We start from the raw sequence: 14,633 nt of genomic DNA on the forward strand, positions 1-14,633 counted from the left end.
CCTCCCATGCCCACAACCCCCAGGAAAACCTCACGAAGCTGCAGAGCCGTCGCAGCTAAACATGGCTACTTCCCTTTCTCAGGCCCTTGTGCTGAGACGCTGCCAAAAAAATACACAAAAGAAGAAACACGCCCCAAACATTTCGAATTCCAGAGCACTTTAAATCTGAAATGTAAATTCAAACGACCCTTTCAAATCATTTCGAAATAAAGATGTGTATTAATGCAGTGAGCCCGTTTAACCCTTTTAAACAAACCGCTTTCCTTTTGGACGTCCTGGAGAGCCCGCCACCAGGAAATGCTTTATTCCAGCCTGACCGACCTTGTCTGTGGGAACAAACCGTTGGCAGCAGAGCTCCTGGCTGTGCGTGGAACTCCTGGGCAGGCCTGGCTCTGCTGAGCAGTCATTATCGGGCCTGGGCTCCAGTGTCAGACGCTCGGGCACAAAAGCTGGCCCTGCCTCTTACTAATCCCATTGCCTGGGCAAGTTACTTAACCTCTCTGAGCCCCCAGTTTCTTCACCTATAAAATGGGGATTCACACTAGAACCTACTGTATGGGGTGCTTGTGGGGATTTTTAAATGCTTGTCAAATGCAAGCTTGGCGCCTGCACTTATTAAGCTCTCACTGAGTGTTCGCAGTTGTTATTTTTCAGGCAGGCCTGGTGTCTAGAGTCTCAATGCTTCTCATCCAAGACAGACTGAATAGCTCCTGAAAGGGCAACTTGTCTTGTGCTTCCTTTTTGTGTGAATGTGGGAAATTAACTATTTCCAGGTGGACAGATGGGTGGTCTTCCCGCCGTTGGTGACACTTCCTCCTCAGTTTACCAGTCTGTGAATGGACCTGGCCACATCAATGCCAAATGGATGTAGGGATGTAGGGTGTCGAAACCAGTTGTCTCTCCAATGCTTGCAAATCTCACTGCCCCAGGGCCACTGGATTAGAAGACTCCAGATTTGCCATGTGACCGTCTGGTCCTCTCCACCCCCCACCCCACCCATCCCCCCACAGCAGGCCCCGCTGAAGTGGGTTATGTTGGTGGTGATGCCCAGGCCCTGGGGTCAGTCAACAGTTCCATGCACTTCATAAGAATGGCAGCACTTCCTCCCCGTCTGCTGGTTTACGTGAGCAGCCTTGGCAGCTTCCAGGATGCAGCTCCGTGTGGTACCCAAGGCCAGTGGAGAGGGCAGGGGTGCTGGGGTCAAACCAGAATGTCCCTGCTGCCTCCTGAGCTCAGCAAACTTGGGGAAGTGAGGTCACTTTTCTGAGGCTCAGAGGGGTGCTGGAGTCACATGAGTCAGCACATATAGAAGGGCCTTAATAGCCGGTAAACAGGGCCAGGCCAGGGCAAGGAAGGCGTGGGGAGGGCAAGGAGGCTCTCACACTTGCACAACCGAGAGCCGTGCCTCCTTAAAGTTGGCCCCTGGGTGCCTTCCCTGCCTCACCCTCATCTCGCCCAGCCGGCCAGGCCTCTGGGCTTTAGGCTGAGAGCCAAGCTGCTGCTACAGTCGTGCCCCCACCTACCGCCTCGGTGGTGCCCTGTCACTAGTGGTAGTAGTTGTGCCACTGTTAATAGTACCAACCATAATAACAGCTAATGTGGATTGACCACCTGGCATTGTTCTCAGCACCTCACAGGTAACAATTCATTTAGTCCTTACAGTTCCATTATTATCCCCATTTGCAGATAAGGAAAGTGAGACACAGAACAGCTAGGGATTTGCCCGAGGGGGCCCAGCTGGTACGCGGTATGGTACGCGGTAGAGCCAGGAATAGATCCCAGGCATTCAGATTCTAGAATCCAAGCTCTTATCCACTACACAAAGCTGCTAAAATGTGCTGGTCTCACCGGGTGAAGCCCAGACTCCATGGCCAACAGCCAAGCCCCTTCCCGGCCCGGCCCCTGCCTCTGTCTCCAGCCGCCTCTGCCCACACTTTCCTGGCCCTCTGGCTCAACCAGACTCCCTGGAGTGGCTCCAAGGAAGCCATCTTCTTCACACCTCTCTGGCGTTGCGCCTGCCGTTCCCTCCACCTGTCCTTCCTGACGCCCGTTTCACTGTCCGTGGCCGGCAAATTCCTATTCACTTTTCAAGACCTATCTTAAGTCGTGCCTCCTCTGTGAAGCCTGCCCTGAGACCCCCAGACAGTTAATAGCTGGCCCTCAGGGTCTGCAGAGTACCTTGACCTACCTCGATGCCCTCAAATTGCTGGCCATCTGGTGGGGCAGAGAGACAGGCAAATATGCATTCAACTTATGGGAATTCAGCAAGTATTTCCCGCAGGGAATAAAGGCGGGAGAAATCATGTAAACGGGTGTGAGTGTCCCGGGGTGGAGGGGGCGGGGGGATGAGAGGCGGAGGACGGATCCCTGTCCCTCCTGCTGGTGTCACTTCCTCAGGCTCACCCCATGCTCTGAGTGAGCATTCACATTTAATGAAACGTATTTTGCAAACCTGGCCCCTGACATCAAATCAGTACTTTATCAGGTGCTCAACCTGAGAAGCGGGGATCTGCTCTGTGGATGAGCAAACACCAGCCACTGCGCCATGGACTTGTTGAAAGAGCAACACTGGCTTGCGACGTGACATCTTCCTAAAAGAGGACGGGGCTGTTTTGGCCAGAAGGGATTTTCTCCTTATGGGCTGGCTTTGGAGTCTGACTCCCACTCAGGCCGTGATGACCCGCTGCCCTGATTCACGATTACACCGCTTGCTTCCTGCGTCCGTCTCCGTCGGCATCCTGGGCACTCCTCCAGGGCACCATTTGTCTGAATACGTATCTCCTGGTGCCCAGGCTGTGCCCAGCCCCCAGCTGGGAGCTGCTCAGTTCACCTTCGTTGGACAGAGAGAGTACCTGAGAGCTGAGCCTCCCAGGAAACCACACCCAGATTTGAGGCAGCTGGTTCTGAACCATCTAAGAAATTTTAAATCACATTTGTTAGTCTTTTAAACCGTATTTGACAAATCTGGGAGCAAATAACTTTCCTGGTGTTTAGTGGCATCGCCTGCCTTCTTTGCATTTGTTTCCCTTGCAAAGAAATAGGGTGGTGGGGAGAAGAAGTAGCAGGGCTGTTTGTATAGTATCCTGTGATACGGTGATTAATGAATGGTGAATAATGAATGGTGATTAAAATAATTGGAAATTCCCGCCCAAGAAGCTGCTGGTGAGGCAGAAACTAGCAAAGGTGTCCTAATAAGGAGGCAGGAGAGTGAAGAAGAGAGCTGTGAGTCATGCGCCCACTGCCGTGCCTGCAGCTCTCGAGAAGGCTGGGGGGCGGAGAGCCCACGCACCGCCACTCAGGATCAGCTGGGGTTTCTTTCAGCCACTGAGACCTCAAAATCACGACAGAACCTGGAGCTTTGTCTGAGTTTCTGTGATCCTGGGTAACAGATCTTCTGAAACGCTAGACCAGTGAAATACCAAGTTCCTGGGGAGACGAGAGAAAGAAATGTTGAGGAAGAAAACGCCCATCCTTTTTCTCTAAATTACAGTACATTTATCAAGCGCTGCGATGTGCCGGCCCCACTGGGGGGGTGGTGGTGGGAGGCTGAGATTTATTCCACAGTGTTGGAATCTCCACTTCCAAGGGATGATTAACGGTGGCAAGTGGGGAAGAGGGAAAATGTGCCAGCAAGATGTTGTTTTCAAACTCCAAACATTTGTGATAAAATGAGTTAGAAGTTATTTCACTCCAGCAGCGAGGGTCTCTCCCCTACTTTCATCCAGTGAAATCAGTGCCTCTCGAGTGTGGAATTGGGGGTGGGGGGGGCGGGTCAGGGGGGTCCAGGTGTCAAGGATGTACGTGGTTGGATCATTGTCCCCTCACTCCCGCTCTCCCCCTCCAGCTGATACAGTTACCTTGTAGGACGAGGGCGGCAGTTGAAAGTGACAGTCCTTGGGGTGATGTGTGCTTGGCTGTGACCCTAGGAAACAGCCTATAATATCAAGGTCTTCTCCTGCTGCGAAGGTCGGTAAACCCTGGCTTTGGTGCACAGGTGTTCCTCCGGGCTGTGAGCTGGAAGCCAGGTGCAGATTACACACCCAGAGTCTCTGGTCTGGGGCACAGAAGGAGTGATGCGAAGTGTGGTTGGACAGGACATGCTGGGTTGGTCATCTCCAAGTCAGAACAAAGAAACTCCATAAGACGTTAAAAGTACGAAAAGTATACCCGGAGTGAGTCATTTAACCCTTACAAGACTTCATCTTCTTTATTCGCAAAAGGAGTCTGGATGAAAATCTGGGTTATTTAGACCCAAAATAAAAACATAAACAACAGAGGTAGCACTAGCGATTCGTGAAGGAAGGACTGGCATATTCAATCATTAGAGTTGGGGCAGTTGGCTTTCCACATGGAAACAAAAATTGAAGTCAATCCCTACTTCCCACCGTACAAAAAAAAAGTGTTTCCAATACAGATTCCCAGGTCCCATGTTGGGCATTCTGGGACTCGGAACCTCATCATTTTTAGCCCTCCACAGACCATTTAGAAACCCCGGGTCTAGACTATTAACTCCCTGGGGACAAGGACTCCAGCTGTTTTTGTCGTTAAATCATTCCTGATGCGAGGTCGGTGAGCCGAGGAGTCCGAAGAAAGATTTCTTGGACTCTCAAGATCTGGCAGTAGGGCTCTTTTATTTAGAGAATAGTGTGGAATAGCATGGGGACAGGGCCCAGGGGCAGGCAGAGCCGCTGCTGCTGCCCCCAGTTGAGGGTTAGGGCTAATTTTATAAGGCATGGGTATGTGAGTCATTTCTTTACAAGACAAAGGAAAGAACATGAATAAAAGTTAAAATGGTATCAGTGCAGGTGGGGTCTGGTCATTGGGTGATCCCATGACTTTTAGACAAGAATCAAATTGGATTAAGTAAAGGTCAGAAGCCACCACCCTAAATCAGTTACATGAGATTGCCAGACAGCAACCAACTTAAGTTCTTGCCTTCCCCATTAAGAGTTTCTAGGGATAAGGTCATCTCTCTTCTTCTTCCTGGTATGGAGAGGGAGGCACCTTTTACAGATAGAGATTTACCTTACAAATGTAAATGTGTCCCGACAAGGGCAAGTTCCATTCCTCAGAGCCTCCTTCCCTGTCCCTGTTATCAAAAGCAATCAGCCCCAAACAATCCCGATGCCAAAGAGACACATCCTGGGGTGGCCAATTTCAGGTCCCTACAAGGTCATCCCTCCTTCCTTCACAAATGCAAATATCTCTCAAAGAGCAAGCAAATTCCAGTCCTCAGAGCCTGCTTCTCATCTGCAGTTTTTTAAAGTTAACCAGCCTAAAATCCTCATCAATTCCTACCAAGTATGGTCCCTGGAACATATTGTGAACCCAGAAAATGTTTGTTGAATGAATATATGACTGCAAAGATTCTAAAAGAAAAAATGAATTTCTAAAAGAGATTATATATTTTTCTTTGGCTGTCATTAATAATAGAATAGAGTCATATACCCAGAATTATTTGAGGTACTGACCTGGCTGAAAGCAGGAGAGAAGAACTGAGAGGAGAAATTTTAGTGAGATCAGCCTTCTTCTTCTCAAAATCTAATTTAAAGCTATTTGAAAATGTTACTCATACCTTGAGAGAAACCAGGCCCACCCAAAAATATTATTATTAAACTATATTTTAATTGTGGTTATGATTATTCTTTTTTTCCATTTATTAAATACCTACTTTGTGTAGAAACACAGTCTTTCTGGGGCCGACCTGGTGGTGCAGCAGCAGTTAAGTGTGCACATTCTGCTTCAGCGGCCTGGGGTTCACTGGTTTGGATCCTGGGGGTGGACATGGCACCGCTTGGCAAGCCATGCTGTGGCAGGCATCCCACATATAAAGTAGATGAATATCGGCATGGATGTTAGCTCAGGGCCAGCCTTCCTCAGCAAAAAGAGGAGGATTGGCAGCACATGTTAGGTCAGAGCTAATCTTCCTCAAAAGAAAAAAAAAGAAACACAGCCTTTCTAACACAAGTTTTTTCCTCTTTTTTGTTTATTAAGGGATAACTTACACACAATAAACCACCGATTTTAGGTGTACAGCTTGATGGATTGTGGCATTTAGGTACACTGTGTGACCACCACATGGTCAAGCTACGGAAAGGTTCTGTCACCCTACCGTCTCCTCTGCCCTTTGCCCTCCAGCCCCTTCCCCCACCTCCAGCCTCTGGTGACCACTAATCTGCTTAGTGTCTGACACTTAATGATAATAATAGTAATCATAACGGTAAAGTCAGGAATTTGCACATGTTTTGGCCAAAGGGTGTAAAGGCAGACAAAGGGAAAATGAGACTGGGAAAGAAATTGCTCACCCGGCTAGCTGGGCTGCAGACCTCAGCTGGCAGCAGCTACACTTGACGGGGAATCAGCCCCACGGGAGAGCAGGCGGACGCTTCGGAGACTGGGTGTCCAAGAAGTTTTTACAAATGACGTGGTAAGACGTCTTTGTGATTACAGAGAAAGAACACAAGGGTTGGCATATACAGCTTGGATATCAATCTGGCAGCCAGGTTTCTGGACATGGATCTGATTCCTTTTTAATGTGATGTCTTGAAGAACCCCTGGGACTGCAGATCCATCTCAGAACATCCAAAATGGCCCTGCTGCTTGAAGATGAAACATTCGAGTAAACAAACTTCTGTCTCAGAGGATGTTTTCTGTCTCTGAGGCTATGAATTAAAAACCTCAGGGGCCAGCCTGGTGTAGTGGTTTAGTTTGGCGCACTCTGCTCCAGTGGCCCAAGTTTGCTGGTTCAGATCCTGGGCGTGGACGTATACCACACGTCAGCCATGCTGTGGCCACAACCCACAAGGAGAATGGAGGAGGATTGGCACAGATGTTAGTTCAGAGCTGATCTTCCTCAAGCGGAAAAAAAAAGAGGAGGATTGACAACAGATGTTACCTCAGGGCGAGTCTTCCTCAGCAAAAAAAAGCTCAGAGTCCCTGGTTCCCACCGAGATTTGTTAGCCCAGACTGAAATATAGGAATGTGGTATGTCTGTAAGAAACTGTTACCGAAACCAAAGTGGGTTCCCTCCTGGCGAGTTAAATCAGACTCTCCACCAGAAGTAGTTGCCTCACAAAGTAAAGTATATTTGCGGCAAATAGGAGACCATGAGGAACCATTTCCAAAGTCATGGCGTCCCCGAACAAAGGGAAGCAGGGACTTTTATTTTGGATGGGGGACGAATATTCAAAAATGAGAGGTGGGTATTCGCTTGCGCAGGCTCAGCTGGAAAACTTGCTTCCACATACACTGTAGGCTATGGGAATAAGGCCTAAGCTCGTCCTGGAGAGATCTTAGTGGTAAAAATGCGGGAAAGGTCGTGGGTGTGGCTCTTGTGGTGAGGCTTGGTCTGGTTCCGGGTGGTTGGTGATTGCATCTCTGTAACATAACAAAAGGAAAAAACCAATTTGGAAAAACAGTTAAAGTATCCAAATCTATCCTGAGTTCCTTGGGGTGACTAGTCAGTGACGAAACTAAATGCATCAAAGACAGGAACGTGGAGATTTTATATAGAGCTGTTGGGAGGCTTGTAACTTCTGCCTCCATGTGAGTACCAGGCACTGTCTGGGTCCTGGGGCGCCCACTGACAAAGACAGGCTAGTTTCTGCTACCTTCTGATAGGAAGGAGCTCATGTTCCGTTCTCAGGAGGCAGGAACAAATTAACAAATAACGTGGTGCTCAGTCACAGATGAGAGCAGCAATGGACATAGAGCAGGTACAGGACAATAGGGGAGGATGTGGGAGGGGCACTTCAGGTGGCTGGTCAGGGAAGGCGGCTCTGAGGAAGTGACTCTGGAGCTGAGACAAGAATAACAAAAAGGAACCAGCTCTTGTTAGAGAAAGAGCATTTTAGGAATCAGGACCAGCAAGTGCAAAGGCCCTGAGGTAGGAAAGAGGTTGGTGTGTTCAAGAAAGAAGGCAAAGGTGGCCTGAGCACAGTGACCAAGGTGGAGAGGGGTAGAAGCTGAGGCTGGAGAGATAAAAAGCTTTGCTCCAAAAATGCAAACCTAGGCCCTCTTGAAAAAAGTCACCAAGCCAGCCGTGCTGGTGACCTGGTGCTCTGAGAGATGTGTCACTGCTGGGCAGTAGTTGGGAATGCTTACAGTTGCAAAATCTCTTCTTACTTACTCATACTGATCATAGACTGCAAGCAGGCAGGGAAGGCAGAGTTATTCTAGCCCAACCTCCTCATTTTGCAAGTGAAGGGACAGAGGCCCACAGAGGGTAAAGTTCTTACCTGATAAACCAGGGAAAATATTTGCAGTTCATTATCACAGGTTGAGGGATCAATTTCCACACTATGTATAGAGTTCCTGGTGGGCAGGGCTGGAGCAGAGCGAACAAGGAGGGGAGGGGTACAAAAAGAGGTTGACAAAATCCAAATGTTTGATCACACACCCTGCTGGGCTGCAGGAATACAGGCCACCCGTGTACTGTGCAGGAGGAGAAATGCACAGCTCTCGTGCAGGCTGGCACATCTGGTAAAATTACAGCTGGTCAAAAACTGGAAAGAATTCAGATGTCAATCAATAGGTGAATGGATAAATAAATCATGGTCTCTCCAGACAGTGGAATACTACTCAGCAATAAAAAGGAGCATGCATCCATGCAATAACGTGGATGAATCTCACGAACATGAGAGCAAAGAAGCTGGGTACAAAAGAGAATATACTGTAGGATTCCCTTTATATGAAGGTCTAGATCAGGCAGAACTCACTGATAGTTTTTTGGGACCAGGAGTGGAGGTTGACTGCAAAGAGGCACCAAGGGAACTTTTTGGGGGTGATGCAAATTTTTTTTATCTTGTTTGCGGTGGTGGTCACGTGTGGATACACATTTATCAAAACTCTTAAAATGAATAGGTCCTTTTTAATGTATATAAATTATATCTCAACAAAGTTGGTTCAAAAAGGAAAGGAAAAAGCGTAGCTGGAGAGCAAAGCTTTTGGTTACATTGCTATTTGTTGGCTAAATGCTTACTGAGCACCGTCCACGGACAAGCGCCATAGCGGGTACTGACCATCTCTTGGCTCCAGAAAACAGCAGGACAGAGGCACCAACTGCAGCCCCTCTCTGTGAGCCCCTGGGTTCCCTCCACGGGCCCCACGATCATCCACTGCTCCCAGCCCCTCAGCCACCGGGAGACTCACAGTCAGGACCCAAATCAGGGAAGGGGCGGCGGCTGCTAAGGAGAGAAGCAGCTCTTCCTTTCCGTCCGAGAGGACTTAAAAGTCCATCAAGCGAAGGGGGTGGGAAGGAGTTGGGCTTCTTGGTGAATCAGGGCCCCGTCCTGACCTGGGCGCACACCGCTGTCTAACAACAACCCCATCTCCCTCGCTTGGTATCGTTTGTTCAGACAATTTTGCTGAACCCCAGTCTGAGGTATTAGCACTGTTTTGCTCTAAGTTTCCAAGTTCATTGCCACAATACGTTTCTATCTAATTTCTGCAAGTTTTCCTAATGTCCGCTCCTGCGTATACGTGCGGACTGGGCGTGAGAAGTGCCTGGCGCGGGAGACGGCAGCTCTTAGCAGGTAAACCTCTCTCTACAGATGGACGGTTTCTGTGTGTGGACTTTCATCTGATTGCCGTTTAATACTGCGCAGATGGGGTATCTGAAAACATTCTGCTCAAGACATCTAGGTTGTGGTATAGTGTTTTTAATTGTTGGAAAAATTGAATAAGCCAACCAAGAGACATGTGTCAATGCCCAGCCACAATGGCTCGGTTCTTTCCCACTGGTAAGGACAGCAGTGTCATTTTGCATCATCTCCCTTCTCAGGCCGGGGGGGGAAGAAACAAAGGTGTCAAAGAGGACATCCTCCTGGACCGACTGAGGGGATGACAGAGGGTTTGCACATCCAAATCATCCTGCTCACTTCAGTTTTCTTCCTTTCTTCAGAAGCTTCTGAGATTGCTGTGCCACATGGAAGCGGCATTACAGTTCTCATAAAGCCCGGGACCCCAACTCTGCCAGCGAAGGCCTGTTACATCGTCGTTTTTAAAAAGCATGTAACCACGTTGTCCATCAAATCCGGAGAGAGAACAGTCTTTTCCTTTAGCTGCCAGGATCCAGAGAATCACTTTGTTGTGGAGATCCAGAAGAATATTGGTAAGTGTGCTCTCGGGGACCGTTGGGCCCCCGTTCCTGTGCCAGCCAGCCTCTAATGCGAGAGAGCTAAGATCTCTCCTGCACCCTGCTTAGCTCTGATGCAGCCAGTCTCGGTTCTACGCGCTGTACATGGGTTCAGTTGTTTACTCCTCAAAACAACCATCTGAGAAGTTCACAGAGAGAGCACCTTGCCTCAGATGGCATAGCTCTTAAGTGGCAGCAGGACAGGAGCCCGGGCACGCTGGCTGCAAAGTTTTTGCCTGTAACCATTAGGCAACACTGCCTCTTAATGGAGCTGTGGATCTTCAGGACTGCGGTGCTCGGTCTGATGTGCAAAAACGTCAGGCTGAGGAGGAGCAAAAGTCAAAGGAGTTGGAGGACAGAAGAATTGGAAGTTTGAGGAGATAAGAGTGGGGAAATGGGTCCACGGAGCACAATGGAGAAAACTACAGCTTTGGCGGCTGAGGGAGCTAGGCTTGGCTTCAGGCTCCAGGGCTACTGATCAAGTGACCTGATCACAGGGCTTCAAGTGAGTGACTGAATTGCTTTGTGACTTAGTGTTCTAGTCTGTAAAATAAGAGTCATTGTACCAACCAACAGAGTTGTTATGAGGATGAAATAAAATAATGGATTGAGAGTATGTGACACACAAGAACTCAACAAACTATAGATACTGGGTATTATTATTATTCATAATTTGAGGTTGGGAGAGGAGAGTGACATAAGAAATAATAATCAAGCAGAAAGAATTAAATGTATAATTTCCCAATCATTTTAAGTCGAGCATGCCAACTAGGAACTAATAGATGTAGTTATAACAAGGAGAACATTATTTTGACCCAATCAAAGCCATACTCAGAAAATTTTTTTCTTTCTTTTCTTTTTTTTCTTTTGAGGGAGATTAGCCCTGAGCTAACTGCTACCAATCCTCCTCTTTTTGCTGAGGAAGACTGGCCCTGAGCTCACATCCGTGCCCATCTTCCTCTACTTTATACGTGGGACACCTACCACAGCATGGCTTTTGCCAAGCGGTGCCATGTCTGCACCTGGGATCCAAACCGGCGAACCCCGGGCCACCAAGAAGCAGAACATGCGAACTTAACCACTGCGCCACCGGGCCGGCCCCTCAGAAAATTTCTTCACCTTTAACTGAAAATAAATGTATCAGGCAGTAGATCAAGAAGCAAGTAAAAGGATAAAATAAACGTTAGGAAGAAGGAATTCAGAAAAATAAAAAGAGAAAAAGTATTTAAAAACAGTTTTTAAAACTATGTCTGATAACTAAAGCCAAGACCTGGTGCTCTATAAAGACTAATTGAGTAGACAAATCTCTGACTAGTCTCCCAGAGAAGAGAAAAAGGAAATACAGATATACAGTATTAGAAGTATAAATGTGGATTTAATGACATATACAATGGTGATTTCTAAAATTGTGAGAGACTGTGTGCAACATAATGATCATAAATGTGGAAATCTGAGTGAAATAGATGATTTCCAGGGAAAACTTAATGGGCCAGATTGACTCATAGAAAGAGAGGAAGCCTGAATAAATAAATAACCAAAGAGGAGATTGGAGAAAACATCCAAGATGGGAGAGAGCAGGGTTTGGGTTAGTGAGAGACAGTTTCAAAGAGGATCTTATAAAACTTCAAGGAGAAGACAATCTCTATGATATTTACCATTCTAGAGGAAGGTTGGCAAACTTTTTCTGTAAAAGGCCTGATAGTAAATATCTTAGATGTTGTAAGCCAGATGGTCCCTGTCACAACTACTCAACTCTGCTGTTATAACACAAAATCAGCCGCAGACAATAGGTAAACAAATGGGCGATGACGTCCCTCATGTTAATTCACATTAACGGCTATTGGGCTGGATTTGGCACATGAGCTGTGGTTTGCCGAGCCCTGTTCTAGAGCACAGAAAGAGGGAAAGTTTCACAGTTTATTTCATAAGGCCCTTACAACCCTGATGTCAAAGTGTGCCAAAACATAAAAAAGAAAACCATAAACCAATCTCTTATGAATATACATGCAAAAAAATCCTAAATAAAATGTAAGTATATCACATCCAAAAGATTCATTGAAAGACTAAAGAGGGGCCGACCCCATGGCCAAGTCGTTAAGTTCGCACACATGCTCCACTTCGGTGGCCCAGGGTTTCACGGGTTCAGATCCTGGGCACAGACCTAGCACTGCTCATCAGGCCATGCTGAGGTGGCGGCTCACATAGCAGAGCCAGAAGGACCTACAACCAGAATATGCAACTATGTACTGGGGGGCTTTGAGGAGAAGAAGAAGAAGAAAAAGAAGATTGGCAACAGATGTTAGCTCAGGTGCCAATCTTAAAAAAAAAAAAAAGAAATGGGATGTTTTGCCAATCCAATAAAGTGTGTCTGTCAAAAACTGATAGCAAATATCAGATTCAACAGTCAGCCATAGAAGCATTCCCATTAAAACAGGGAGCAACATAAGGATTCCCACTACGCATGCATGTTCTTGGTCGCCATTGTTCAAAAGTTCTAATTAAATGCTAAGGGGTAATCTTAAGAAGCACATCAACTCTCTATGAAGCAGAATATAAAACTCTACTAAAAGACAAAACAGAAAGTGGAAATAAATGGAGAGATCACCATGTTACCTGATGAAAATCTCAGTATTTTTAAAGTGTCAATTCTCCCCCAAATTAATTTATCAGTTTAAGTTAATTACAGTGAAAATCTCAATGAAGCTTTTACTGAGCTGGGGAGAGTACTAATATACTTAAAAATCCAATGGAATGGGGTGTTGCTGTTAAAAGAATAAAGTAGACGTGTGCATCTGACATGGAAAGATGCCCCAGATAGTTTTGTTCCACTGAACAGAATGCAACTTACAGTAGGAGGATAGTTTGTGTAGTTCAACCCCTCTTTATTAAACCCACACACACTCACACACAATCATACAGAGCCCCGCGTCTGGAGGAATAAACCCTAAAATGCTCACCTTAGATTCTTCCTATAGTGGGGGAGGGGGGACAGGAAACATTCATCTTCTTCTTTGTGTTCTTCTGTACTGTCATTTTTGATAAACATGCATTACTTTTATAATCAAACCAAAAAGTGACTGCCACTTTGAGCAAGGAAAAGGGTAACTGATGGCACACCTCACAAGATGAGTCTCCCAGTCAGTCCTCAGATGCCACACACAGTTCACTATATAGTAAAACCCACGGTTTTCAAAAAACAGTGTCATTTCTGAAGTGATTCACAACTCGTATCATTTATGAAAATATTAATTTCTAAAATAATAAGTCTAGACACTGGAATCAAGTCCAGAATTCTGCCTGCCCCTCATTTTTAAAACCTCTCCCGAATAGGCCTTCTGAAAGTTCCCGTGTTTGACACCTCTGTCATCATCCCTTCTTGAATAGTCCCATGAAAGTTGATGGAAGTAAGTCTGTGCCGAGGAAAACAGTTGTGACCCACTTCCGAAATGACACCTCTCCATCCTCTGGGTAGGAACCGTTTCAGTTATTTCACATTTCTGCGCTGGACGGGGAACAGGCGAAGGCTTGGAGGCACGCCCATCATTTTGACTCCTCTTACCTGTGTGTCCATCCTAAACCAAAGCTCTTAGCAACAAATTAAAAAGTGCTTGCACACTTGACTCTCCCAGTGTCGCATGGCTGGTAGCAGAGCCGTGGCTGAGAGATGGGCTTTTTGACTCCGGGTCCTTAGTATCGCATTAAATTAGAATCACTCAGGTGACCCAGGCATGTGTATTTTTTAAGCGTTCTCCAGGTGAGCTTGGCGTTGGAAGCAGGGCTGAGAACCACTGCCTTAATAGGGTTAAGTGATCCCACAAGAGTGCAGGACCTAGCAGGAGCCACTCCACGTGGCCACCCGGCACACGTGTGGGTGGAAAGCTATGAAAGCTATGTGGCTCAATATAAACAATGAAGTTCCCGTAAGCTCCTAAAAATAGGTACTATCTTTACTGACACGTGGGATCTAATTTTAGCTGCATTCGTCACCTTGTTATCTAACCATTTTATCGGTTAGACAGCGTGGCGCGTTGGCAAGAATTCGAGTTGACCAAACACAGCCAGGGTTTTTGTCCTGGGATTGTGCGCACTGAAGTGCCACACTTGTCACCCAGACTCCAGGGCTGCTTTGCAAAAACTAGAGGTTTGGCATGGATGACCGCAGAGGTCCTGGATGGTTCTGAAATTCTTCTGTAGTTCCATTTTGAGTTGGCAGTGCTTTCAAATACCCACCTGGGGCAGCAATAAAGGTTGGCAGATTATCATTAGAGTGAGCAGAGTCCACTCATCTTTCAGATTCCCCGTGCAGGAGCCCACAGGAGCCCTCCTGTTCCGGTGCCTGCTTTCTCTTACTTCTTCCACTTGCTTTCCTCTTATTTCCTCCTTGACAGCCGCGATTCTCGCTTTGTTTTAAAAGGCTTAGGAAACAGTACATCAAAGGACGTATTAGTTGTTAGCCGGAAAAAAAAAAAAAAAAATTTAACTGCAGTAGTAATAAAGT

General features: G+C 46.9%; 1 protein-coding gene across 3 annotated transcripts in view; it reads left to right on the forward strand.

Moving 5' to 3' along the window:
- Positions 1-14,633, forward strand: part of CDCP1 (CUB domain containing protein 1) — a 56,287-nt gene that overhangs the window by 19,335 nt on the left and 22,319 nt on the right. For 2 of the 3 annotated variants that reach the window (XR_011527481.1, XM_070577162.1), the window contains exon 2: positions 9,902-10,111. Coding sequence is in view for 2 of the 3 variants with exons in the window: in XM_070577162.1 (XP_070433263.1) it covers positions 9,902-10,111 (210 nt within the window). In the remaining variant the exon portion in view is untranslated. The remainder of the gene's footprint in view (positions 1-9,901; positions 10,112-14,633) is intronic. The other variant, XM_070577163.1, reaches the window with a different exon arrangement.

The sequence above is a fragment of the Equus przewalskii genome, chromosome 15, assembly GCF_037783145.1.
Source record: "Equus przewalskii isolate Varuska chromosome 15, EquPr2, whole genome shotgun sequence".
Classification (NCBI taxonomy): Eukaryota; Metazoa; Chordata; class Mammalia; order Perissodactyla; family Equidae; genus Equus; species Equus przewalskii.